The 26,088-nt window shown below is 45.6% G+C and overlaps 1 protein-coding gene and 1 long non-coding RNA gene across 2 annotated transcripts in view; one reads left to right on the forward strand and one right to left on the reverse strand.

Moving 5' to 3' along the window:
* The window catches only part of LOC115163241 (uncharacterized), a 45,562-nt gene extending 31,682 nt beyond the window's left edge, over positions 1–13,880 (forward strand). The window contains exon 2 of the long non-coding RNA XR_003869710.1: positions 13,361–13,880. This is a non-coding gene — a long non-coding RNA (uncharacterized LOC115163241). The remainder of the gene's footprint in view (positions 1–13,360) is intronic.
* Positions 13,881–15,320: 1,440 nt separating this feature from the next.
* LOC115162808 (sortilin-related receptor-like) overlaps positions 15,321–26,088 on the reverse strand; it is a 52,540-nt gene continuing 41,772 nt past the window's right edge. The window contains exons 10-27 of the mRNA XM_029714229.1: positions 25,856–26,057; positions 25,107–25,283; positions 24,653–24,781; positions 24,170–24,296; positions 23,496–23,665; positions 22,515–22,627; positions 22,102–22,203; positions 21,911–21,977; positions 21,172–21,254; positions 20,990–21,080; positions 20,622–20,812; positions 20,003–20,122; positions 19,586–19,750; positions 18,925–19,099; positions 18,454–18,560; positions 17,812–18,004; positions 17,311–17,523; positions 15,321–16,866 (exon numbers count right to left, since the gene is read on the reverse strand). Of these exons, the coding sequence (XP_029570089.1) occupies positions 16,799–16,866; positions 17,311–17,523; positions 17,812–18,004; positions 18,454–18,560; positions 18,925–19,099; positions 19,586–19,750; positions 20,003–20,122; positions 20,622–20,812; positions 20,990–21,080; positions 21,172–21,254; positions 21,911–21,977; positions 22,102–22,203; positions 22,515–22,627; positions 23,496–23,665; positions 24,170–24,296; positions 24,653–24,781; positions 25,107–25,283; positions 25,856–26,057 (2,493 nt within the window). The 3' untranslated portion in view covers positions 15,321–16,798. The remainder of the gene's footprint in view (positions 16,867–17,310; positions 17,524–17,811; positions 18,005–18,453; positions 18,561–18,924; positions 19,100–19,585; positions 19,751–20,002; positions 20,123–20,621; positions 20,813–20,989; positions 21,081–21,171; positions 21,255–21,910; positions 21,978–22,101; positions 22,204–22,514; positions 22,628–23,495; positions 23,666–24,169; positions 24,297–24,652; positions 24,782–25,106; positions 25,284–25,855; positions 26,058–26,088) is intronic.

Genomic DNA, 26,088 nt, shown 5'->3' on the forward strand with positions numbered 1-26,088 from the left:
TGTGTGCTGCTGAGGAATGCACATCTTTCAGACCACCTGACCCACTAGTCTCTAGGGTTTGTATAATTTAGCCCAGGCTCAGAATAGAGCTGCCACAATAAGGTCCAGTTGCTCAACTTTAGACACTTGCATTTTCTATTATAGGAGTACTTGGAAAGGGTCAAAATAAATGGGTTGTTTCTTTTCCTGTTCTAGAATGTAAAGAGGTGTCTGATTGTCATTCCTCTGAGGTTCTACTCACTGCATATGATTGGATTGATTTAAATTCTCAAACAAATGAAGCTGAGCAGAAAATTGACATGAACGTTGACATTCCTTCTCGCATACTACTGCTACTAGCCACATATCTCATTCAGTTGCTGTAGTCCATAACGTGATATTCTTTTTTATACACATAACATGATGGAAGGGATTCCATTCAACCAGAGAATCTTTCAGTCCTGAATGTCTTTACATGAAACTCTACAATTTGAATTTGCGTTTTTATTAGGATCCCCATTAGCTGACGCCATCGTGTTAGCTAATCTTCCTGGGGTCCAACACAGAACTTAAAAGACGTTACAAACAATCACATTAAGACATTACTAACATTTAACAAGGAGACATTAAAGACAGAATAGTCCTTATTTGAAAACAAAGCTCTTTCTCAAAACCAGCAAGCCAAAAACACTTGGAGACACAACCCAGCCAGTAATACTTATATCTGAAACAGTAATAATTCAGAAGTATTCATGAAGAAATATGAAAATATTTCCTAATATGAATGTGGGTTTCTCTGTGTTATGTGTTTTATGATCTATAAATGGTCTTCAATTGATCTTGTATAAACTGTTACACTGTGTCTCTCTTCCCTGTCAAGTAGCCATCTAAATGCACATATTTCCAGCCAATGCCATGCCAATGTGGGAGGTTCGCTCCGCTCAACAGGCAGCCACAAAATATCCATTCAGATGTCACTGCAATCACCAACAGACAGTTTCCATCTATATGGTTATGCATGGGACTGGGGGCCCCAGTTTGGCTCCTTCCCTCCAGTCATGACATGTGAAGGAAGCTGGCATGGATTAATGTGACACCGTGTCCAGACCAGAGAGCCTTTTTCTCCCAGGATGCCCGTCGCCCCAACCATGTCCCTAGACACTGTTTGGTAATGGCCTCAGTGAGTGAATGGTAACGGAGAGCTGGAGAGAGAGCAAGGGGGAGCAGAGAGAGGGGGGGCTGAGAGAGAGAGAGTGAATGTTGTGTTTTCATTAACTTCGGAAGTTGGCAGTGAGGGGCAGATCAAATCAAAGTTTATTTGTCACGTGCGCAGAATACAACAGACCTTACAGTGAAATGCTTACTTACAGGCTCTAACCAATAGTACAAAAAAGGTATTAGGTGAACAATAGGTAGGTAAAGAAAGAAAACAACAGTATAGCGAGGCTATAAAAGTAGCGAGGCTACATACAGACACCGGTTAGTCAGGCTGATTGAGGTAGTATGTACATGTAGATATGGTTAAAGTGACTATGCAAATATGATGAACAGAGAGTAGCAGTAGCATAAAAGAGGGGTTGGCGGGTGGCAGGTAGTGGGACACAATGCAGATAGCCCGGTTAGCCAATCTGCAGGGGCACTGGTTGGTCGGCCCAATTGAGGTAGTATGTACATGAATGTATAGTTAAAGTGACTATGCATATATGATAAACAGAGAGTAGCAGCAGCGTAAAAAGAGGGGTTGGAGGTTGGGGGGGGGTACGGGTAACCATTTGATTACCTGTTCAGGAGTCTTATGGCTTGGGGGTAAAAACTGTTGAGAAGCCTTTTTGTCCTAGACTTGGCACTCCGGTACCGCTTGCCATGCGGTAGTAGAGAAAACAGTCTATGACTGGGGTGACTGGGGTCTTTGACAATTTTTAGGGCCTTCCTCTGACACCGCCTGGTGTAGAGGTCCTGGATGGCAGGCAGCTTAGCCCCAGTGATGTACTGGGCCGTACGCACTACCCTCTGTAGTGCCTTACGGTCAGAAGCCGTGCAATTGCCGTACCAGGCAGTGATGCAACCAGTCAGGAGGCTCTCGATGTTGCAGCTGTAGAACCTTTTGAGGATCTCAGAACCCATGCCAAATCTTTTTCGTTTCCTGAGGGGGAATAGGCTTTGCCGTGCCCTCTTCACAACTGTCTTGGTGTGCTTGGACCATTCTAGTTTGTTGTTGATGTGGCCACCAAGGAACTTGAAGCTCTCCACCTGCTCCACTACAGCCCCGTTGATGAGAATGGGAGCGTGCTCGGTCCTCCTTTTCCTGTAGTCCACAATCATCTCCTTAGTCTTGGTTACGTTGAGGGATAGGTTGTTATTCTGGCACCACCCGGCCAGGTCTCTGACCTCCTCATATAGGCTGTCTCGTCGTTGTCGGTGATCAGGCCTACCACTGTTGTGTCGTCTGCAAACTTAATGATGGTGTTGGAGTCGTGCCTGGCCATGCAGTCATGGGTGAACAGGGAGTACAGGATGGGACTGAGCACGCACCCCTGGGGAGCTCCAGTGTTGAGGATCAGCATGGCAGACGTGTTGCTACCTACCCTCACCACCTGGAGGCGGCCCGTCAGGAAGTCCAGGATCCAGTCCCAGGATCCTTAGCTTAGTGATGAGCTTTGAGGGTACTATGGTGTTGAATGCTGAGCTGTAGTCAATGAATAGCATTCTCGCACAAGTGTTCCCTTTGTCCAGGTGGGAAAGGGCAGTGTGGAGTGCAATAGAGATGGCATCATCTGTGGATCTGTTTGGGCGGTATGCAAATTGGAGTGGGTCTAGGGTTTTTGGGATAATGGTGTTGATGTGAGCCATTACCAACCTTCCAAAGCACACATCCTGGTAATCCGTCTGGCCCCGCAGCCTTGTGTATGTTGACCTGTTTAAAGGTCTTACTCACGTCGGCTACGGAGAGCGTGATCACACAGTCATCCGGAACAGCTGATGCTCTCATGCATGCCTCAATGTTGCTTGCCTCGAAGCGAGCATAGAAGTGATTTAGCTCGTCTGGTAGGCTCGTGTCACTGGGCAGCTCGTGGCTGTGCTTCCCTTTGTAGTCTGTAATAGTTTGCAAGCCCTGCCACATAAGACGAGCGTCGGAGCCGGTGTAGTATGATTCAATCTTAGCCCTGTATTGACGCTTTTCCTGTTTGATGGATCGTCGTAGGGCAAAGCAGGATTTATTGTAAGCTTCCGGGTTAGAGTTCCGTACCTTGAAAGCGGCAGCTCTACCCTTTAGCTCAGTGCGAATGTTGCCTGTAATCCATGGCTTCTGGTTGGGGTATGTACGTACAGTCACTGTGGGGGCAATGTCCTCGATGCACTTATTGATAAAGCCAGTGACTGATGTGGTGTACTACTCAATGCCATCAGAAGAATTCCCGGAACATGTTCCAGTCTGTGATAGCAAAACAGTCCTGTAGTTTAGCATCTGCTTCATCTGACCACTTTTTTATAGAACGAGTCACTGGTGCTTCCTGCTTTAGTTTTTGCTTGTAAGCAGGAATCAGGAGGATAGAGTTGTGGTCGAATTTACCAAATGGAGGGCGAGGGAGAGCTTTGTACGCGTCTCTGTGTGTGGAGTACAGGTGATCTAGTATTTTTTCCCCTCTGGATGCATATTTAACATGTTGATGGAAATTTGGTGGAAATAATTTAAGTTTCCCTGCATTAAGGTCTCCGGCCACTAGGAGCGCCGCCTCTGGGTGAATGGTTTCCTGTTTGCTTATTTCCTTATACAGCTGACTGAGTGCGGTCTTAGTGCCAGCATCTGTCTGGTGGTAAATAAACAGCCATGAAAAGTATAGCTGAAAACTCTCTAGGCAAGTAGTGTGGTCTGCAATTTATCACAATATACTCTACTTCAGGCGAGCAAAATCTAGGGGCAGATTGTCGGAAATTAGTGTGCTGGTCAAAAGTAGTGCACTATATTAGGCAATTTTGGACACATTCTATAATGAGGGGGGAAATGACATGACACAATAAAATGATCCAAGTATTTTTAGTTCACACTCAAGCCATCTTTCATCTTTGGCCATTTTAAAGCCTCTCTGCTATCTTGCCAGTCCCAACTTTCCATCATCGCAGCCTAGATGGAGAGAGCCTTACCCAACATGGTAGCATTAGCTTTAGGTATTGTGTGTGAGACGGACGAAAAAAGGGCTTGAATGGCAGCTACTCTGCTGTGTTCAACCCAGAGAGCAAGGGAGAGAAAGACGTGGACTCACTGCAGCCATCCCACACTGCAGAACACGATACCCATCAATCCCCCTACTGTCCCACAAAGAATCCCATTGTTGGGGCTCCTGAGAATCAAGAAACACGTTGGCAACCGCTGTTTGTTTTTTGTTCTTAGAAGGGCCCTGCAATAACCATCCCTTTGTCCGAGCCGTATTGATGGAATCTGGAGAATAAGCAGATTTGCAATGGATATTAATGAGCCAGAACAATAGGTGATCAGCGGTGCCACACGGTTCAAACAACAAACGTGGCTTTTATGTTGCCAGGGTACCGTGTGCCGGGGGGTTGGGGGGAGGAGCGATTCAATCACAGGAGGAAATGACCAGATCTACACTGTGCCTGTCCATAGTCACACCGTTCCAGGTGTCGCCAATGTCGCGTGTTGACAAATGGACGGACGGGCAGACAGTCACTCTTGAAGACCAGAGAACCCTCGCAATGACTAAAGGAACAAGAGTTCACATGAAAAGAACATTAAACGCTCGTGCAAGCAAAACATCGACTCAGTAGGTTGTGCCTGTGCTGTTAACATCTCAATTTCAAACTCGTACCCTCCTCAGAGATGCCTATGGGGCTTACTATAACCCTCTCGCCACATGGAAGAGATTGTATTGGTTTAAGCCACATGGAGTCTCTGTAGCTACAGAACACCTCTAGCCTTGTCCAATGCTGGGGAGATGTCCATAACATTGGAGAATAAAAAGAATAACTCAGCAGCCTCACATTTTAGGCTATGCAAAAAAGGCACCAATGACATTGCAGAAGAGACATTTACATCTACAATATGTGTAAAACAATGTATATACATACATGCATATATGGTTTGTGCTTAGTAGGCCACCTTACATAAGGGAGTCTGTGGTATTTGGCAAACAAGTATGTACCTAGACGCAGTGTTAAAGAGGTGAAAATGATTCAGTAGAGCGCCAACAGCCATCTACTAGTGTTTACAAATAATAACAAATCTGTATTAATGTCTTAAATCATGGCCAGGGCAGGGCAAGTGGCCAATAGTGTGGAAGTGGGAGGAAGCTGAATGGGGGGGGGGTACTGGGATTTCTCCAGTTTTCTCACAAGAGGTCATGTTTGAGCCAGGGGGTTTAAAAGTCAAGTTTGTCTTTCTCACGCTTCACAGTTGTTTCATTAAGTCGCCAAGCAAGCTGGTATTATTAACGGTGCTCAGGATTTGGGTTGTTTATATAGATAGATGGTTTGTCTGTTGTACCAACCACACAGATATGTGAAGCAGATATGTAACATTGAAAACATGTCTGCATGTGTGTGTGTGTGAGGCACCGGTGTCGAGGTAATCGAGGTAATATGTACATGTAGGTAGAGTATCAAAGTGACTATACATAGATAATAACAGAGGGTAGCAGCAGCATGGGGGGAGGGGGGGGGGCAATACAAATAGTCTTGGTAGCCATTTGATTAGATGTTCAGGAGTCTTATGGCTTGTGGGTAGAAGCTGTTTAGAAGCCTCTTGGACCTAGACTTGGAGCTCTGGTACTGCTTGCCGTGCGGTAGCAGAGACAACAGACTGTGACTAGGGTGGCTGGAGTCTTTGGCAATTTTTAGGGCCTTCCTCTGACACTGGTATAGAGGTCCTGGATGGTAGGAAGCTTGGCCCCAGTGATGTACTGGGCCGTACGCACTACCCTCTGTAGTGCCTTGCGGTCAGAGAGTGAGCAGTTGCCATACCAGGCAGCGATGCAACCCGTCAGGATGCTCTCGATGGTGCAGCTGTAAAACCTTTCGAGGATCTGAGGACCCATGCCAAATCTTTTCAGTCTCCTGAGAGGGAATAGGTTTTGTCGTACCCTCTTCACGACTGTCTTGGTGTGCTTGGACCATGTTAGTTTGTTGGTGATGTGGACACCAAGGAACTTGAAGCTCTCAACCTGCTCCACTACAGCCCCGTTGATGAGAATGGGGGCGTGCTCTGTCCTCTTTTTCCTGTAGTCCACAATCATCTCCTTTGTCTTGATCACATTGAGGGAGAGGTTGCTGTACTTGCACCACACGGTCAGGTCTCTGACCTCCTCCCTATAGGCTGTCTCATCGTTGTTGGTGATCAGGCCTACCACTGTTGTGTTGTCTGCAAACTTAATGATGGTGTTGGAGTCGTGCCTGGTCGTGCAGTCATGAGTGAACAGGGAGTACAGGAGGGAACTGAGTACGCACCCCTGAGGGGCCCCCATGTTGAGGATCAGCGTGGCGGATGTGTTGTTACCTACCAGTACCACCTGGGGGCGGCCCGTCAGGAAGTCCAGGATCCAGTTGCAGAGGGAGGTGTTTAGTCCCAGGGTCCTTAGCTTAGTGATGAACTTTGAGGGCACTATTGTGTTGAACGCTGAGCTGTAGTCAATGAATAGCATTTTCACATAGGTTTTCCTTTGTCCAGGTGTGAAAGGGCAGTGTGGAGGGAGATTGCATCATCTTTGGATCTGTTGGTGTGTAAATTGGAGTGGGGTCTAAGTCTGAATTGGGGTCTAAGGTTTCTGGGATAATGGTGTTGTGGCCATGACCATGGCCAGCCTTTCAAAGCATTTCATGGCTACATATGTGAGTGCTATGGGTTGGTGGTCATTTAGGCAGGTTACCTTAGTGTTCTTGGGCACAGGGACTATGGTGGTCTGCTTGAAACATGTTGGTATTACAGACTCAGACAGGGAGAGGTTGAAATTGTCAGTGAAGACACTTGCCAGTTGGTCAGCGCATGCTCGGAGTATACGTCCTGGTAGTCTGTCTGGCCCTGCGGCCATGTGAATGTTGACCTGTTTAAAGGTCTTACTCACATCGGCTGCAGAGAGCATGATCACACAGTCATCCGGAACAGCTGATGCTCTCATGCATGTTTCAGTGTTACTTGCCTCGAAGCGAGCATAGAAGTTATTTAGCTCGTCTGGTAGGCTCGTGTCACTCGTGCGTGTGTTTGTGCGTGTGTGTATGTTGAGCTGAGGGTTGATCCCAGAGCTTGATGCTGAAACAGCAGAAGGGCTAGGAGGTGGTAAGCCATCTCAACCTTGTCCACTCTGTGAGGAGATAGGCAGCTAGCCCCAGTCCTGATGGAGACTCATTGACACCTTGCTAAACATAGCAACCTGACCAGGCCCGCTATTATTAGGAAGTATGCACTGAAAGGGGTCAGCAGTCGCCATGGAGAGAATATGATAGTGGCCGCCATCCGGCATAGTAGCACACCTCGAATGAGTCTCAAATGGTACCCTATGCCCTATAAAGTGCACTGGTTTAGACCAGGACCCATAGGGCTCTGGTCAAAAGGCATGCATTATAGGCATATAGGGTGCCATTTGGGAGTTGGAGGGAGAATCTAAGACAGAAATGGACAAAAATAAATACATCTGTCATTTTTGAGGCGATATAAATAAGATTCTCTGTCTCATGATATTGTTTTATCTCACAATATGACTGCACCACAGGCTATTGTTTAATCTATCCATCTCTTTCTTTCCCTTGGAAGATGACTTAATTTCTCTATTATCATTCACTTCATCTCCTTTGTATCAATGATAAAATGCTTTTAAAGAAATGACAGAAAATGATGACAAAGATGAATTGTACATGAGATTTTAGTTTGACTCAAGTCAAAGAAAAGACTGGTAAATGATGCCTCTTGTGACACACACCAAGTCAGGACCTGTGTCCTCAGGTCTACTTTTATTTATACTGTGGCCAGACACAGCTTATTGACATTTTGTGGATGGCTACAGTATGTTTGATGAAAGATAACTGACAAGGATATCAAGAATGAAAGACAGACGGACCGAAAGGAAAAAGAAAGAAAAAAACGAGTTATTCTAGGTGTCAGTTAGCTAGCAGTACAGCACAGCTAGGGAGTCTTGTTGCTAGGAGAGGAACAGCACCAATCTCTCCGATTGGCTAGAAAGACCTACATGATCCTCCAATTAAACCACACACAGCACCAGGACAGTGCTAGCCATCCAGACACAAATAATATGGTAGCCGAGTTCGGGGCTGAAGTGGATTGAAAGGTATATTTATTGGAAAGGTCAAGTTTGTGTGTGTGTGTGAGATGGTAGTAAATGGGAGTTATTAGAAATGTTGAGAATGCAAGGGTGCTATTTGCCTCATTTGTATTCCCTGAAAACCATAGGTATCACACATGTTCCACACTAAGGAGTGGTTAACTCCCAAGAGTTGGCATAATAGAATCAGTATTACATGACAATAAGAGCCAACTAATCGTTGAATGAAACCCTGGCCATAAAGGAAGGTGAAAAACGAACATACAAAGGTTGCAGTCAAACATCTGGTAAGTGTCTAGAGTGGGGGGGTTATGTTTAAAATTTCCAAAACGTCATAAAGGGGAGAAACAGGCACACACTAAAAAGATACCTCAAGGGCATGAAAGTTAGAATATTCTGGGTATTGGTCCATTCCATCTAAACCACCAGCAGCACAGCCCCATGTGTTTCTCTGACGAGGTCAATCTACTCGTCACCCAAAGCAGAGTGAAGTGATTGAAAGTTTGAACTTGGCTTTCAGCATCCTATCCTGCTGGACAGTCCCAGCAGTCATCTGCTTTGAATACTAATGTTAATGTTCACCCAACACTTTACCCAGTGGGCAGAACTGGTTGCAATGACATAAGGCAGATGTTTTTTTTAACACATCTTTCCGGGTGAGGCATCTATTGAAAACAAGTTTACAACCAAAAATGACATCTTCCAATTGTAGTCATTTAGCAGACACTCGTATCGAGAGTGACTTACAAAGCAACATCATTATGACACCCTGTGCCAAATGTTGCCCACTTGGTAGGGTACACAGATACTCAGACATTAATCGATCTCTTAGCAAAGAACTTAAAACAAGTTGAGCATCACTCACCGTCAGAGAAATGTCACCTTCTTACTTAGCCATGTTTCCATCCAACTCTTTTAATGGCAATAAAAAGTAGGCTGCCTGTCGGATAAAAAAACTCAGGCCAGGCTTGATGGAAACAGCAATTGTCGGTAAACTTTCCTAAAAGTTGATGAAAACAAAATAAGTGAGAAAGGGTGGATCCTTTTTCTGTCTGTGAAATAGATTGTGACAAGCAGCTAATTTGTTTTTGCGTACTTGTTGATAGATTAGCCATCATGTCGCAGTGATTTTGCGTGGTCCTACGACAAAGTGATTTTTATTCACAACAAGCCAATTTGATGTAAAATATACATCTCTTTTTATGTGAATATTAGAATTTTCACTTGAACATCTTTCAACAAATGGATGGAAACCTGCAGTAGCTACTGAAACAGAAGTTTCCATACTAAAAACAATACCAAGGCACTCTTTTGATGCAAGTTAATATCGTTATCTTGGCATATCCACAAGGATAACTCTCTTTCAACCTGGACAGCTAAAATGTTTCTTGGGGGAAAAGTGCCTTTTGAGTTCCCCCTACCAGTGCTCACAATAGATCACAATGGCTGTGGCTTGCTGTCCACAACGCCTGCCTTCTATATCAAAAGCCTGTCTTTGACCTTGAGCAGCCACCAGTGACCAGCCTATTGACCTTTTAGCTCCCAACCAATCAGTGGGTCAGGGACCTCTTGACCCCTGGGAAGTGAGTAAGGTGGACTCTCTTCCTCTGGTCAAGTGGCTGTAGAGACCACACACCGACACACACACTGTTCACTGTCCGTCACTGACCTCCAACTGAGTTGTACTCAGGAGCCTCCATGGTCCTCTGATTGGATTGGCCACGATAGAGCCCAGTGTGTGAAGTGTCTAAAGGTCTCATAATGGTAGGGGAGGAACTCTCAAGGAGAGTGCCCTTCCTTCCTTCATGAAGGAAGGGCACGGTGTCATATAGATGACTCAGTGTGTGTGTGTTCATGGGGACGTATAGCCACGCAGCGTGTAAAAATGTTATCATGGACATACATGAGAGGCTCACTCTTCCCGCCAATTGGATTATGTCAGCGTAATGCTATCATAACGCGCTTAGCATAACTTCCTCCATTCTCTTGATGTTTCCCTCATTTCTTAACTGATCTTTCACAGCAAAACTAATAGTCAAACGGAGAAAATGGAAACAGTAGCTCTGATGTTGTCATGTTTCCATCTTCTGAATTTAACTCATGTGTTCTTGGTAGCCTAGATTTTTAGTTTTAAATTCAATAACTGCAGTGGTGTATTGTTTTATTATATTGGTCAGAAATTGTATCGATATGTGTATGATATTGTCATCTTAAAATAAAGACTGCGGATTGTTACTTTTAACTTGGCAATTTTGTCTCATGTGCAATTATGCCAGGAATAGTACTGTCTCGCAGTTGTGTGTTATGTTTAAAATGTATAAAATATATCCACACTACATTGTACATTTTGTATAATTCTAATAAAGTGAAAAATGTTGGTAACTTGAAGTTCTATTAATTAAAAGGGTAATATAGCCTGTATCATACAATAAAAAACATAATTGTGACTAAACAAGAGATCTCCCTTCTCTCTCACCTATATATCTATACAGCTCTATGGGACTACACATATCTGAAGTCTTTTTTCCCAGCATACAGGACAGAACACTTTTCTCTTTGCTTTTGCAGTCATTCACCTCTCTATACAAGAGGATTCGACAAGGGAGTTGACTAATGATGTTTATCAGTTTGATTGGGTCTTGGAACACTGTAATGTGGTAGTAATAAATGGCTTGTTGAGGAGGCAACACAGATGGTGTGATATCAAGCATGCCCTCTGCTGGAGGAGATTCCAGGCTAAGGAATGAACACTTGTTCAAGTTTCCTCCTCCCAAATCTCTGGCCAGTGGGAATCCTTAGCGACCTGAGGCCCGATAGAGGGGTACTGTAGGCTACAGGACTTCATAACAGGGTTGTTTGAGTACTTACCAGAAGCAATGTGGGAGTCTCGTTACCATGGTGCCAGGAAAATGACTATATATGGGGCTGACTATTGTTAATCTGAAGATTTTCATCCGAAACTGTGACAGGCACATTTGTGAACTAGGTAACCTATTGGTTTAAAACAAGCTTGGGATGTGTGTGTGTTCTGCACTGTCCAGTCTGTGCTGTGTACGGTGAACGCTGCCTGGCCATGACAGTACGGCTGTTTATCCAGACTACCCCGCTCACCCTCCCAACTCCAAACCCCCCTCCTCCCCAGCATCTGCTCATCATCCTCCCAGGTCCCGGGCCGTTTCCTGGCTGCAGTACACACTGGAGCCCACTGTTGCCTCTGCTGGGGCTGATATGAGGCCACAACCTCAACGCTGCTCCCTCCGATGCACTGACATGTCACCAACAGAACAACTGGCCCTTGTCCACTCCATAGGGGGGAGTGGGAGGGAGACAAATCTGTGACTGACATGAAATTACACCAGTTGAAGAGGGTCAGGGCCTGGCAGCTTACGTTTGGGATCATTTCTTAAGTCCTGTTTTGTGATTATTGTTGTCTGCAAAGGTCGATAGTGATACCATGATGTGGAATATTCCGATCTATAACTGATGGTCACAAATCTTGAACAATGTAGTTTTATCTCAGTGCATTGACATCCGGTATTCAAATAAACAGTGATAGTAATTTGGAAAGAGATTAATTACTTATTCACTAGAAAATAACATTAAGTCAGAGAAATAGGGAGGAATTAACTTCTTCAACAAGCAGGTCTTTCTCTGACAGCACAGAAACCAAACACGCGAGACCTCTAGTGGTAGCCTTGAGCATGACGAAGGAAGAGCTTGTCTGGATCCTAAATGGCGCCCTATACTCTAAAAAGGCAAACAAAAAAAGCCAAGGACACTGGCATGGTGGCACAGTTACTGAACTGCGGAGGGAGCCTTTCTGACTGCAGAAAACATGACACCTCATGGTGTCACTGCTCTCTGCCTGTCAGAATTTGATGGACAGATGAGAATGGAGAGGTGAGGAGAGAGAGGGGGAGAGGTGTACGGCAGCTCATTTTAGAACGTCTTAGCTACTTAAGAGTGGAGTGGACTTTCTTTTTAGAGCAGAGCAAGTGAAAGAGCGTGAGAGAAAGAAAGAGAGCAGTCTGTGGTTGACCAGGACAAGTCAGATCTGAAAATAAACACAACCAGACGAGTTTAGTCAGAGAAATAAGAGACAGAGCAAACATGTCTAACAGCGCTTCCCGACAGGGTATTTTTGTTGAGGGAGACAGCCCTGTTGGTTACTCTTTGGGCAATATATGATAGTGTCCCTGTCAGGACTTAATGCCCTGTACTATAACAGTGTTGTTTGAAGTCCCAAGATTATGAACTGTTTTGGGGCATTTATTTTGGCAAGGTCTTTTCAGATGAAACACACAAAAAAAGAGCTGGTGCAAAGGAATGAGAGATTAAAGATGAGGCCATACAGAACTTTTGCCTCTGGGGACGCTCTTGAGCCAAAAGGGGTCGCCTAAGTGGACAAAAACATTTTTCTAGAAATACCTCATTGGACAGAAAGGAGCACACCTTTTTTATGATATAAATATGATGTATGTGATAATGTGCTGTATATGAACCATACAGCCAAGTCAACATTTAACAAACAATTAGGGAAAAGGGGGGTACCTAGTCAGTTGCACAACTGAATGCATTCAACCAAAATGTGTCTTCCGCATTTAACCCAACCCCTCTGAATCAGAGATGAATTCAACTTCCATAGTGTCTTTAAGTCTTTTATTTGATGACGTTTGCCCTGCTGTTGATATACTGAAAGCATGACATATAGAAGAAGTGTAAAGAGCCTCTTCCTAATGACCTTGTTGAAATAAACTTAGTAAAATCATGAACAGCACTATTTAAGTATACAATTACTTTCCCCCCCAAAATAAATCTGTACACTTGATTAAGGTGGCACTTCAAAACTTTGATTAAAAACACAAAGACATTACTCTCTTTCGCTCTGCTTATCTTGTTGTTGGTTTTAATTTCATGGACGTCTATTCCATTGATTACTGTACTTTGTACCTTCAAAACGTCCAGCTTGACAGGCTACTCTTCTGAGAAGTACACCTGCCTCTACTTAATCATAGAGCTGTCTGGGGAATGCTGCAGCCTGCATAAAAGTTGTAATGACCTCACTGATTGTTTCTACCCCCCTGTCTCTTTCCCAGAAGTTCCCCTGAGAGTGTGGACAATGCCCTTCACTCAACAGTCATAAAAGCCTATGAGCGTCAGTGGAGCTGTGGCCGTTCTGCATGACTGGAGGAAGGAGGGAGGATGAAAAGGCGAGGAGATTTTGGCCGGCCCCAGAATGTTTTGGGTGCAAAGAGGAGACGCAAGTCAAAAACCACAGTGAGAGTGGCCTGATTAAAGACTGATCCCAGTTGATCATCCAGGACATCCGTACTCTAAAGCCTCTATAGACACACCCTTCACCTCACTGTTTACATGCACTCCTTCCTGTCTTGCGCTGCCAAATACTGAAGGACTTACTCATAGCATTCTGTGGTTAACCAAGGCTATGAGTTTGCCTTCACTTTGTTAAGGGCTTTTGAGGAGACTCTGTGCCACTGTGTGTGATAGATGGGAGATTTGTTTATTTCTATCAAAAACATGTGTAAGTTGGAAGGACATTGACTAAAGACAGTAAAGTAAACTAAAAATAATTCAATAAACATTTTAGAAAGCAGAGATCTTCAGTGTTATTGTTTTTGTCTATCCATCCATCCATCCTCTCTGCGAAAGAAGAGGAAAATGAGGCTTTGCCACATTTCCAGTAAGTTTATTTCAGTATAAGTGGTTTTTAAAACACTTCACACTGTACCTCAAACATCTCACGTCCATGAGACCCCCATAAGCAAGCAAGATCATATTCAAATATGGCGGTGTCCAACATCATTATATTCTGTGCAAAAACTTTAAGCATACTATTTTACAGAAGAAGAAAAAAAAAAGTCTACATTGGGAGGGGGTAGGGGTTGAAACGGTCACACAATAATCAATAATTATATTTTGTACAATTGTCAAAACTTGGACTACATGAGATAAAATCATCAGGTGGCTTTAGATATGTGCCTTGTTTAAACAGCCAATGCAGACAGGAGTAGTTACCTGTATATAACAATAACAAACGACTTCTACTGCTCTCTCTTCAGTACAGATCATTCTCTTTAGCATTGTGTAAGGGTATTGTGAGTGTGTGTGTGCACTTGTGTCGTCATAAATACAGTACATACATACATACAAACTCAATGTGTTTTCTAATAAGGCATATGTGGCAAATTGAAGTCCACAGAAAATAAACAGTATCAACACTATTTAAGGCCTGGAAAGCAGAAAAGGGGGAGATAGAATCACAAGTACCTTACGGAGAAGAACGTCAAAACAATGTAGTGAAAGCAGCCCTGCAGTGACCAGGAAGGAAGAGTGCGATGGGGGGGGGGCTGCTGCTGTGACGTCACCCCCACAGTGGGATAAGGGGAATGGAGGTGGGAATGTGGTCCTGGTGCCACGATGCCTGCCCTGAACCAGTCTACAGTCAGACACTATCAAAACCCATTTTCGGGTCTCTCTTCCAAGAGTACAGGGGTAAACCATTCAACAAAGAGTTTTTGGCTTTGCAAAGTGAGAGGTCTGCGAATGTATCCATTTCACACGAGGGGTGGGAGGTAGAAGGTAGAAGGGAGGTGGGGGTAGAAGGGAGGTAGAAGGGAGGTTAAAGGTAGAAGGGGGGTGGGAGGTAGAAGGGAGGTGGGAGGTAGAAGGGGGGTGGGGGGTAGAAGGGGGGGGACTAGTAACGTGACCGGTTTCCACATCGCCTCAAAGCCATAAAATCACAGATATAAAATACATTCATGAACAAATTGACAAATAAACCCAAAAACTGGTCAATGAATAAAAGCATCATACCTTACATCAATTGAAATGGCTCTTTAGCATAGACAAAAATACACGTTTCATGACTACACAATAGGATGGGAAAGGGAAAAAGAAAAGAAAATATTCTTAAGCTTGTCACATCCTATTGACGTGAAGCATTTGGCTCCACAGTGAGACAGAGCTGGACAGTCCCCCTCACTGTGACCTAAACATCATACTGCTATCCCAGCAAGCAAAATGGTTTCCATTACGTCATTATAATGTCTTTAATGACATTATCATCAGGTTGTAGATCAGAAGTATACATTTCTTGTTAAAAAAAAGAATAACAGCAACCACAACAACCAAAATGTGACGTCTTTCCCATGACATCTTGCTCTCGTCATGAAAAATACATCGTTTTCTTGTTGTAACAGAGACACGTTCCTTGTAATCTGGTTTTATAACTTCTTCTCAACCAGAAAACCAGTTTACAAGCATAAAATGACGTCATTACAACATCATGCTCATCATTGCCCCTAGGGTTACTATAGTACCTCAGTGAGGGTTCTGAGTGTTGGTGAAAGACTCAGAGGATGGTACCACGCCAGTGTCAGACCAGACAAAGACCCAGTTCCCTGAGAACATCAGAGACAAACGTTCCAAACACTACAAACTAGCGGCAGCTAATTGGGTCGTAATAATATTTACACCGTGGTGGTCCTGATAAAACCAATTCAAATCTAACTATTTTCCTATAGATCCACCTACAGCATTATCGATGCAGCATTGCGAGTAGAGAAACACAACAGAATGATGGAGCTGACGTTTTGGAGTTAATAACACAGTAAACGGGAATAACTTTTCGGTACTATTGTTACTGCTGAGTTGACTACAGCCACTCCTGTGCTGGTGGTAGGAGGAACATGAATCGATAAGACACAGCACGGTGCCATGGATTTCATCTCATCGCTACTCATTGGATGGTTACTCGGACGCCAATTGTTGTGTTTAGGCTAATGGACAGTTTCAAACCAAATGTCAACAGATTAAAGTGATCTCATTCCAACAGACAGCAACATATTCAGATCTATTTCAGTACGGACACTGAACAACGTACCATGAATAAATACCATGAAGACTGTGTTCATTTATGCTGTATCAAGAGCTTGAGTTCCTCACTTTTTTATGAAGCATTTCTTTGTAAAACATATATATTTTTTTACTTATACAGTATTAGGTGTATATTTTCTTTCCTTACGTGTGTTTTTTCTGCATTGGATGTTTTTTGCTAGGTGGTTATTTTGGCTTCAAGCAATGAACAGTTCTTTATGGAGTGAGTTTGGAATTCAAAAGGGGATTTTCTCTAACACGCGACTCGCCTGACAAACTCACGATCCTTCACAGTTAGCATCAGTTCCCGCTCAACAAAGTCCTTTGACCGATATATATATATATTATGTATAAAAAAATAAGTTATTGCGCATCCAAAAAAAGTGCATCGTATTTTTCTTTAAAAAAATCTCTCGTTGCGCTTCATTTTTCTTCCTTTGATCCTGAATCCAATAAGACTTTTTTCTCGGAGTGGGTTGGTTGACGAAAGCGTTGGCGCACCTTCTGTCTTGACCTCTGACCTTCTGTCATACCACGTGGGCACCGGCGCGTAGGTGACGGGTTGGGACAGGCAGGGCAGAGTGTGTAGTAGAGTGATAGGGAGGAAAAGAAGAAGACGACGTGAAGGGGTGGTCCCACTACGCAATCACCATGGGAACGTCGTCTGAGAAGCCGCTGATCATGGGGGCGTCTTCGTCATCGTCACCTTTAAGGAGGACGGGGAAAGGAGAGATGAACGGAGGAGGGAAGAAGGACATGATAGTTGCATCAGAACGGATCATGCAAAAATGTGGTTTGTGAGTGGGGCCAGGAGTTTCACCGGACGATGGGACCTGACAAGGACAAACCACGGTCCCTAGTAGCACAGCCTTTAACTGGGGCCCAGAGTTTTTATGGTCAGGTCACACGGTCAGGAGAAACTCCGGGCCCTAGAAATGTTTGATCAAAAGCCGTGCCAATCAGACGGACGTAGAGAGGGATTACCTATGGGTGTCAGTTCACAAATACAGACAGTGTGGTTCAAGTTCAACACAGTGTAGACTGATAACATCAACCTCCATTACAACCGTCAGTCAACAGTAACATCAAGCACAGGAGCACACGGATGTGTGGGGCTACTTCGATATAGAACTTAACCAAGGAGTCTTACCCAGCTCGTCCCCAGAGGAGAAGATGGCCGAGCCCAGGCGGGAGTTGTAGTGGCTGTTGGCGAAGGCAGTGAAGTTGTTCTGCAGGCGGCGGTGCCTCAGGTACAGGACCACCAGGCCCCCACACAGCCCCAGCAGCAGCAAGAACAACACCGGCACCACCACTACTGCCATGTCCCCTGACTGGCCAGAGCTCCGCACTGCCTCACTGGGACCTGCAGGGAGAGGAGGGGGGTATACCTTGGTGAGTGGTGACTGACAATGCGCATACAGTACATGAGGGAGCCATTATGAGAGATTCTTTATATACTTTTATCTCACAAAGTTGATTAATGAAGGAAGATTAACATGGAAAACTATCACCATATCCATCAATTGAGAGTGATAACTCATATCCTTCTGTTGTATGAATGTCACCACACATTGTTACTGAAACCGACGTTTAGGATTTATGCATGATCTTTGTAAATCTGTCCTGTAACTTCCCATCTTCCCCCTCTCACCTTGTCCCAGCTGGTCGTAGAGCAGCAGGGCGGATTTGCCACACAGCTGTCCGTTGAGCAGGCAGCGGGCTTGGACAGAGAAGGTGTAGTTGTGGCCCGCCAGCAGGCTGCTGATGCGGAAGAAGGTCTCCGTGGTGTTACCCAGGAGCACGGTGGAGTTGGACAGGCTGTCGTACACGTGCACCTCGTAGCCCTGCGGCGAGACACCGAGCACAGACACACAGACACACAGAGACAGACAGACAGAGACAGAGACAGACAGAGACAGACAGAGACAGAGACAGACAGAGACAGACAGAGACAGAGACAGACAGAGACAGACAGAGACAGAGACAGACAGAGACAGACAGAGACAGACAGACAGACAGAGACAGACAGACAGAGACAGACAGACAGAGACAGACAGACAGACAGAGACAGACAGAGACAGACAGAGACAGACAGAGACAGACAGAGACAGACAGACACGAGACAGACAGACAGACAGACAGACAGACAGACAGACAGACAGACAGACAGACAGACAGACAGACAGACAGACAGACAGACACAGACAGACATTGATGGTGAATATCAGAGGAACTAAAAGACAGTGGGGTTGATCTGTCGTCACAGGGAGAGACAGCTGTGTGTGTCCCTCACCCTGCTCTCATTGAAGCTCCTCTCCTTCACGGCCAAACTCTTCCAGAAGAGGAACACATGGTCTTTCTCCGTCAGGATCTTCAGAGCCTCTGGAGCAGGCAGGGGCACTATGTCCACACAGAGAAGAAGGAAACAACTTTAACAACATACATTCATACAATTATGTTCATGTTAAAACAATCCCCATTGGGTTTTGAATGTGGTCTCCCTAGATCTGTTGGTGCTCTACCTTTAACTCCTTTTATATACAAGAAGCCCTGACTAGTCCCCAGCCACTATATAACAGATGGTGGGGGCGTTCCAGGTTGTCTATCTCCATTGCAGTCGGGCTGCACATCGCTACATCTCACTAACATGACCCCTGAGATGTTTTAACTCCTCTCCGGGCATTGTGGGAAAGAAAACTGATCGTCGACTGCAATAAAGATGACCTGGAACGCGCCCATCCCCGGGGCATAAGCCAGGCCGTACTTGTGTTGAGCGTGTAGCTGGCCTCCTTGCTCATGTTGCGCAGGCGGACGGAGACACTGTAGTGTCCGCCGGGCTCCAGGCCCTTGAGGCAGTACTCCACCGTGTTGTTCTGGGTGGTCAGCTTGTAGCTGCTCTCGGTCTTACGCACCACGTCCTTCAGGTGCACCGCGTACGTCTGCACGGGACGGACACATCCAAATCAAACTTTATTGAAAGTGCATTTAACAATCTCAACACAGTTTACGGTAAAATAATACAACAAAAGAACAAAAAACGACAGACGTGTTGGCATCCAAAATGGCACCCTAATGACCAGCGCCCTGGTCAAAAGTAGTGCACTTAAAAGGGAATAGGGTGTCATTAGAGGTCCAGACATGGACACACAGGTTTATGGTTTGTGTGGGACAACTGTTCATGTTACTATATCAGGTGTACTGTATATTACCTGGTCAGTCAGGTTTTTAGAGGCTTTATTTAAGGGATAGTTCACTCAATTTTCAAACAATAAAGTTTCCTTACACTGAAAGAAGTCTATGGACAAGGAGAGAGCGCAATCCACACTCTGGGTCTGTTTTGAAGTTTAAGCTTCAACTCACTTCAAAAAAAGGTAACTATCACCAGACAAAATGTATCGGAAAGAGCTGACGCTCGAGGACCTTACCAGAGGGGCGCTGGGGGAGTCGTAGGGAGGCTGCCACTTCAACATAGCCTGGGTTTTCTCAACGCGCACCTTGTGCAGGTTACGAGGAGGCAGCCGCTCGTTGGGAATCATCTTAACCACCGCATACTCAGAGGGAGGACCCAGGTAGGGAGAGATGGCCCGCACCTGTCACACACAAGTGAACACGCACACACACAAAACACACAGATATTGTTCTTTAGAAACCAAAAATGCACACATAGGTTAACTGTGAGCGGATTTTCTGCAGTTCAGTACAGTTTAAAACCAAAATGGAATCTGGGGTAAGAACGAAAAATCCCTAGCCAACTGTGTTGCATGTCAATAAAGTTTTCTGATTCTGTATCTGAGGCACTGAGAGAGGAATCAGGGTGAAGGGGAATAAAGGTGTGAACTCACGAGGAACAGGTACTGCTCATCACTGTCCACAGCGACGGTCCGGCTGCTAGAGCTGGTGTTCACACTGTGAGGGCTGCGGTACAGGTCCAAGAAGGAGGTGGCAAAGAAGATGCCATACACCTGTACAGACAGACAACAACCACACAGTACATGACTGGCTGCACAGGGAGCTGTCCTACTCCAGCCGCGCGCTTCACAGTAGCGGTGGATGAGTCGAGTCCCCCTTTACTATGGAGAGCTTTGAGCATCTGGAAAAGCGCTTCACACATCCAATCAATTATGACTCATCTATGAAATTCCTTATTATAGTTTGCTTGTGGGGACTCGCTTAATCTTGCCTGGAATCAATGGAATAGCGCAAACCCTGCCCATCAGGCACTCGAGACAGGCTCAATCAAATGCCTGAAGCGTTTGAAAGTATACTACAGATACTACTTAAACCCAGGGTCATGTTCATTAGGCACCAAATAGAAGAGAATGGATAGGGACTACCTGAACTTGTACAATAAGAAACGCTCATTTTCGGTCCCAAAAAGTTGAATGATGTTCTCCGTTGTGTGCCCTAATGAACATGACCCATGTCTGTAATACAGTAGCTGTCATGCTGTGCCGGTGTTACCTGTGCAGGGGACCCGGTTACAGTCCAGCTGCAGTCCACAGAGCTCTGGTTGAGGGCCCGGGCCTTGAGGAGGGGAGGCTCCGGCTGGGTGCCTTTGGTCTGCTGGCGGGACAGGGCTGTGGGGCTGTCTCCTACACCGGTCTGGGCCCATACAGCCACCTCGTAGATGGTCCCCGTGGTCAGGTTGGCAGCTGCAAGTGTACAAGTAGATAGAGACAGACCGACCGACCGACAGACAGAGTTGGGTTAGGATATTGAAAACACAGAAGTATGTGTATGTGATGCGTATGACGAAGTTATGTGTTTGAAAAACACTTGCTGTTTAACTGTTCAGAAACTGTGTGGACACTAGAGGCAGACGGGCCTACCTTTCAGTATGCTGCCTCGCACAGTGTAGTTCCTGCTCTCCTTCACGTGAGCATCAAACACCCAGGACAGCACCACCACATACTGCCTCACCTGCACACACCCACGGAACAACGGAACAATTATAGGGCAAGTTAGAACACAGAAGCACCAACTCTCACACACACACACGCCACCAACTGACCTCATATTGGGAGTTAAAGCTGAAAGATAGGCTCATCGAGTCTTCTGTGATGCTATCGGTGATAACTGAGGGGGGTGGCAGAGCTAAGAGAGAGAGACACAATAAGCATCAGCTCCAATACATAAGACAACTACATACTGGCAGCCAGCAGAGGGCGATACAACACTGTAAATCTCCACAATGCAAACAGTAGAGGAAGAGCACTGAAGGATTAGGGAAAGGGAAAGGGGGGGGTACCTAGTCAGTTGTACAACTGAATGCATTCAACTGAAATGTGTCTTCCGCATTTAACCCAACCCCTCTGAATCAGAGAGGTGGGGGGGCTGCCTTAAATTACATCCATGTCTTCGGCGCCCGGGGAACAGTTGGTTAACAGCCTTGCTCAGGGGCAGAACGACAGATTTTTATCTTGTCAGCTCTGGGATTCGATCCAGCAACCTTTCGGTTACTGGCCCAACGCTCTAACCACTAAGCTTCCTGCCGCAGCTCCAGACCAAAATAAGAAATGTTCCATCATCAGGTGACCCAAATCTCCACAACCCAAACTAAAAAGAAATATCATGTGATTACAGAAGCATTCTTAGAACTTGCGACCCACCTCTCACATGCCCAGGCCCTACTTTTGGTCTTGACCCATAGTTTAAGAAACCCTGGATTAGAGAATTTGTCAAATGTATCAAACTATCATCATGCCATATTATAAATTGTCAGGCAATGATCATGAGAGATTCTGTCATACCTTTCTTGGGGATGATGGATTTAACCTCAGTCCAGTTCCCCATACCTCGACCCGTCACTGCTGCCACCTGAAAACACACGTTTAGAACTCATCAGACAGGTTCACAACTCATCAATTTCACAGCTCACGTTACCTTCATGTTATGAAGGCAAATGTCACTATGAAGCTGCTCTGAAAGACAGGTCTCTTACTCTAAACTTGTACAGAGTGCTGGGCAGTAGGTTTTTGACCTCCACACCGTTGCCGGTGCTTCGCTGAGAGAACCACTCCACACCCTTTTCACTGTACTCCACCTGTCACACACACACACACACACACACACACACACACACACACACACACACACAAAGAGAGAAACAAAACAGGCAAAACAGGGTTGAAACATTGTTCATGTTAATAATAAACCCACATCGCAGTGTGTGGAGTCTTTCATATTTTGCTGATGAACATTAACTTTGATATCCAGCACCCGCTCAAAGCCATTGGATGTCCATATGTTTCCATCTCTTCTTACAGACCTACTGCTCAGGACACGAAGAATGGAGAGGCAGTTATTAAGTTTACCAGAGGAAACAACATCCAGTGTCTGGGCAGGCTAACTCACAATGTACTCCCGGATCAGGCCGTGGGCTTTGTCCGGAACGCTCCACGAGGCCTCCACCGTGCCGTCCTCTCCGTTGTCACATGACAGCTGCAGGTTTCTGGGGGGATCAGGCACTGCAACCACCGTTACATTACCGTACTGTCAATGCACCATAATATTCAATTCATAGCTTAAAACACTATTGCAGGCAGGCCACAAACTTCAACAGTGATAGAAAAGTGAGAGAAACATTCATGGGTATTTCCAAGACCCTTTGGATAGAGATTCTGCATGCCTTCCAGTCCAGGGGTAGGCTTAATCTGGGTACTGGATAATAATCCTAAATCTATTATTCCTTTTGTTACTCCTTTTGCCTGTCAGTTAGCAGAGCAACTAACAAGCAGTGCATTCAACTAGGGTGTGAAAAACAACCACACTAAACACATGGACAATGTGTGAAATCAAGCCTTCGACAAATCCTCTGCTGTGAACAGACACAGTGAAACGATTGTCTTGCTCCCTCTACTTTTCCCTCGCTTTCTCCCTTCTCTTTCTCCCCTCCCCCCTCTCATCTCTCCACTCCTCCTCCATTTAACTTCTTTGGGATAGGGGGCAGTATTTCACGGCCGGATAAAAAAACGTACCCGATTTAAAGCACGGTGATCAGCAATAGCCAATGAGAGCTTGCCACAAGCAACGTTGTTCAATTCAAAATGTATTGAGTAGGTATTTCAACTCTGCGTGGCAAGCACGAATGTCTGACTGAAAATGTTATTTGAGGCTGCTTTGTTCTAGCTACATTAACAATCTAACCACATCATTGTTTTCGCGAGACAGCGTGGTACCGAGAATCATCGCGACCAAGAGAAGAATCTCGTAGTGTGTGATCCTCCGTCTGTGTCAGCAAGACAGGAAAATACAGGAAAAACGGTTGTTTGACGTGCGAGGCTCAGCGCTGGTAGGATTTTGAAAGTCGTGTGGTGTACACAGGACATTACTCACATCCCTCGGGCGTTCTCAGGGTCAACACATCGTTGGTCTTGTGCTGCTTGCTGAGACACTGCGTCAGGACCTTCACCTGGTACGTGGTGTCTGGCTTCAGCACCGACAGCGTGTAGCTGCTCTTGTTGCTGTGTGTGTCCATGGAGGTCCACTGCTGGGTGCCCACCAGCCTAGCACACAGAGACAGATACACAAACACACACAGTCAGACACACAGTCACACAATTAGACACATACGCGCATAAGCAACATAAGCGGTCGCTTAGGGGCCACCGGCCAAACTTGTAGTAATCATGGCCGAATATTGACAGGGCCCTGACCTCCAGGGGGCCCCCATTGATTTTGTTAATCATTCTGACGCAGATATCATATTAATGTCAAAGTCATGGTGAAATGTGTAATATAGCAAGAAATTTGCTTTAAAACTGCATCTCCGCCTCATGGCAAAATGAGTAGAATTGCAATGCGTTATAAAATTGTAATACAATTACAGAAAACTTGATTTAAAACTGCAACATTTTCTCTATGCCCCATGGCATTGCAGGAAATTAACTTTAAAATGTAAATTCTTCTCTGCCGTCAAGAGGGGGGCCACTAAATCAAATCTTACTTAGGGCCCCCAAAAGGCTAGAGCTGGCCCTGGACACACACACAAAACACACAGACTGACTGACCTGTAGTAGATGAGGAAGTAGCAGGAAGCCAGGGGCAGGTTCTTAGGTCTGGACCAGGTGAGGGTGATGGCGCCAGAGAAGTCTGCCGTCCACCGCAGGTTCTGGATCTTGTAGACCAGAGAGTCGGCTACAGAGAGACAGGTCAGAAACCCACCCCCAGTACAAACGTTAGAGAGGAGAGATACAAGTGAAAAAATGAGTGAAGACTTCGCTTATGTAAATTGATCGGGGGCGTGACATGATTTTCATTAAAAGTATATGACATCGTAATACACAGCAGAGCCACTTCCTGCTTACAGAAATAAACAACAATAACATTATAATTGGCCAGGACTGCCACTATTAGCTGTTTCAAGAGCCAATAGAGGCAGTCTTCCTTGGGCAGATTTGAGGACTGTTTTGTTGACGTCTGTAAAGCAGGATGATGTCATATTCCCGAGTCTCCCTTTAAGTGAGGAAGAAGCCTGGCTACTGAAGACTCACAGGTGCAGTTGTCCTCGTCACTGTGGTCGGAGCAGTCCATGAAGCCGTCACACTTCTCACCGTCCAGCAGACAGGCTTCCCCGTCAGCGCAGCGCGTGCCGTTAACACATGTCAGAGGCCCTCGCGTGGCTACCAGACAGTGTGAGGGGGGAGAAGACGGGGAGGAAGGGAAAGAGAGAAAAGGGGAAGAGAAACAAGTGTGAGAACAACATCTCCTTTTCGAGGTTTACTTGGCACGCCGAATGAAACGTCAACGTTCAAGTGTCTTAGTCTTGTTGTGGATCTGTGTTTCTTACAACATTTAGTGCATTTTGAATAAACACCGTTACAGGGTTGGCTAAGAGTTTCACCCTTTTGGCCAGTTTGAAAGTCCCCACTCACATCTGTGTATTGACTGACTGACATAGGCCCCAAGAGGAGCATAGGTCCTCCACACTCTGTGTGTAACACTTACGACAGTGGGCTTCGTCCGACCCGTCCAGGCAGTGCTGGTGGCCGTCGCAGCGCTGCCAGTCAGGGATGCAGGTGGGGGGCTTCCGGCAGAGGAACTGGCCCTTGCTGCAGCGGCCAGGGGGCAGGGGAGGGGCGTGGGTGGGCCACGGGGCCTGTGTCGCCGTGCTGTTGGCTGTGCCTAGGAAACAAAACCGAACCACAGGGCCAATTGCCAGAACAAATCAGTTGGACGGGCATTTGATTTTGTTGATAAGGGGGCACGTTTTTCTTCATGGGTCTTCCTACGTATATTTTTTTAGAGATTTTATAGTAAAGACATGTAATTTAACTGCAAAAAATGTATTACATTTTTATGTTGCACGAACACAACCAGTCAAGATATTTTCATCTGATTATCAAACGAATCACTTCAAAAAGTAAGTTACCTTCGCACGTGCACCCGCCAACTTTCCTTCAATTTGCGTCTGAAACTCTCTCACCGGAGAAAGCATCCGAGCGAGCGAATCAGCGCCCCTCTCTCTTACTAGTCTAATGATGAATTTCCACCATATTGTTTTCACCTGATAAGTATTTTCCCAATCACTGCAGATGAATGAAAGGAGACAAATAGCTCCAAAGTGTTTTCTGGCCAAGTCACATGGTCAGTAATAACCAGCTGGTCCTACCTAGGTACATACAGCTATAGAACTAGTCCTGAGCTGTGTAGCCAAGGTGGCAAGCCCTTTGGTGTAGATGGAGACGGTGGTTCACCTGTGGGACAGCCCAGTTCATCACTGCCATCGGGACAGTCAGCGTAGCCGTCACACACCCAGGAGTTGACGATACAGGCTCCCGAGCCACAGCGGAAGCGGTTAGGGGCGCAGGAGGATGGGCCTGGCGCAGGGGTGTGGGGCGTAACTCCTCCTAAGAAAACAAGAGAGAGGAAGAGGTTCAGATACACATAACACTTCAAATGGTTTGGTCATAAGAGATCTTGCAGGAAT

Source organism: Salmo trutta, chromosome 26 (assembly GCF_901001165.1).
Source record: "Salmo trutta chromosome 26, fSalTru1.1, whole genome shotgun sequence".
Lineage (NCBI taxonomy): Eukaryota > Metazoa > Chordata > Actinopteri > Salmoniformes > Salmonidae > Salmo > Salmo trutta.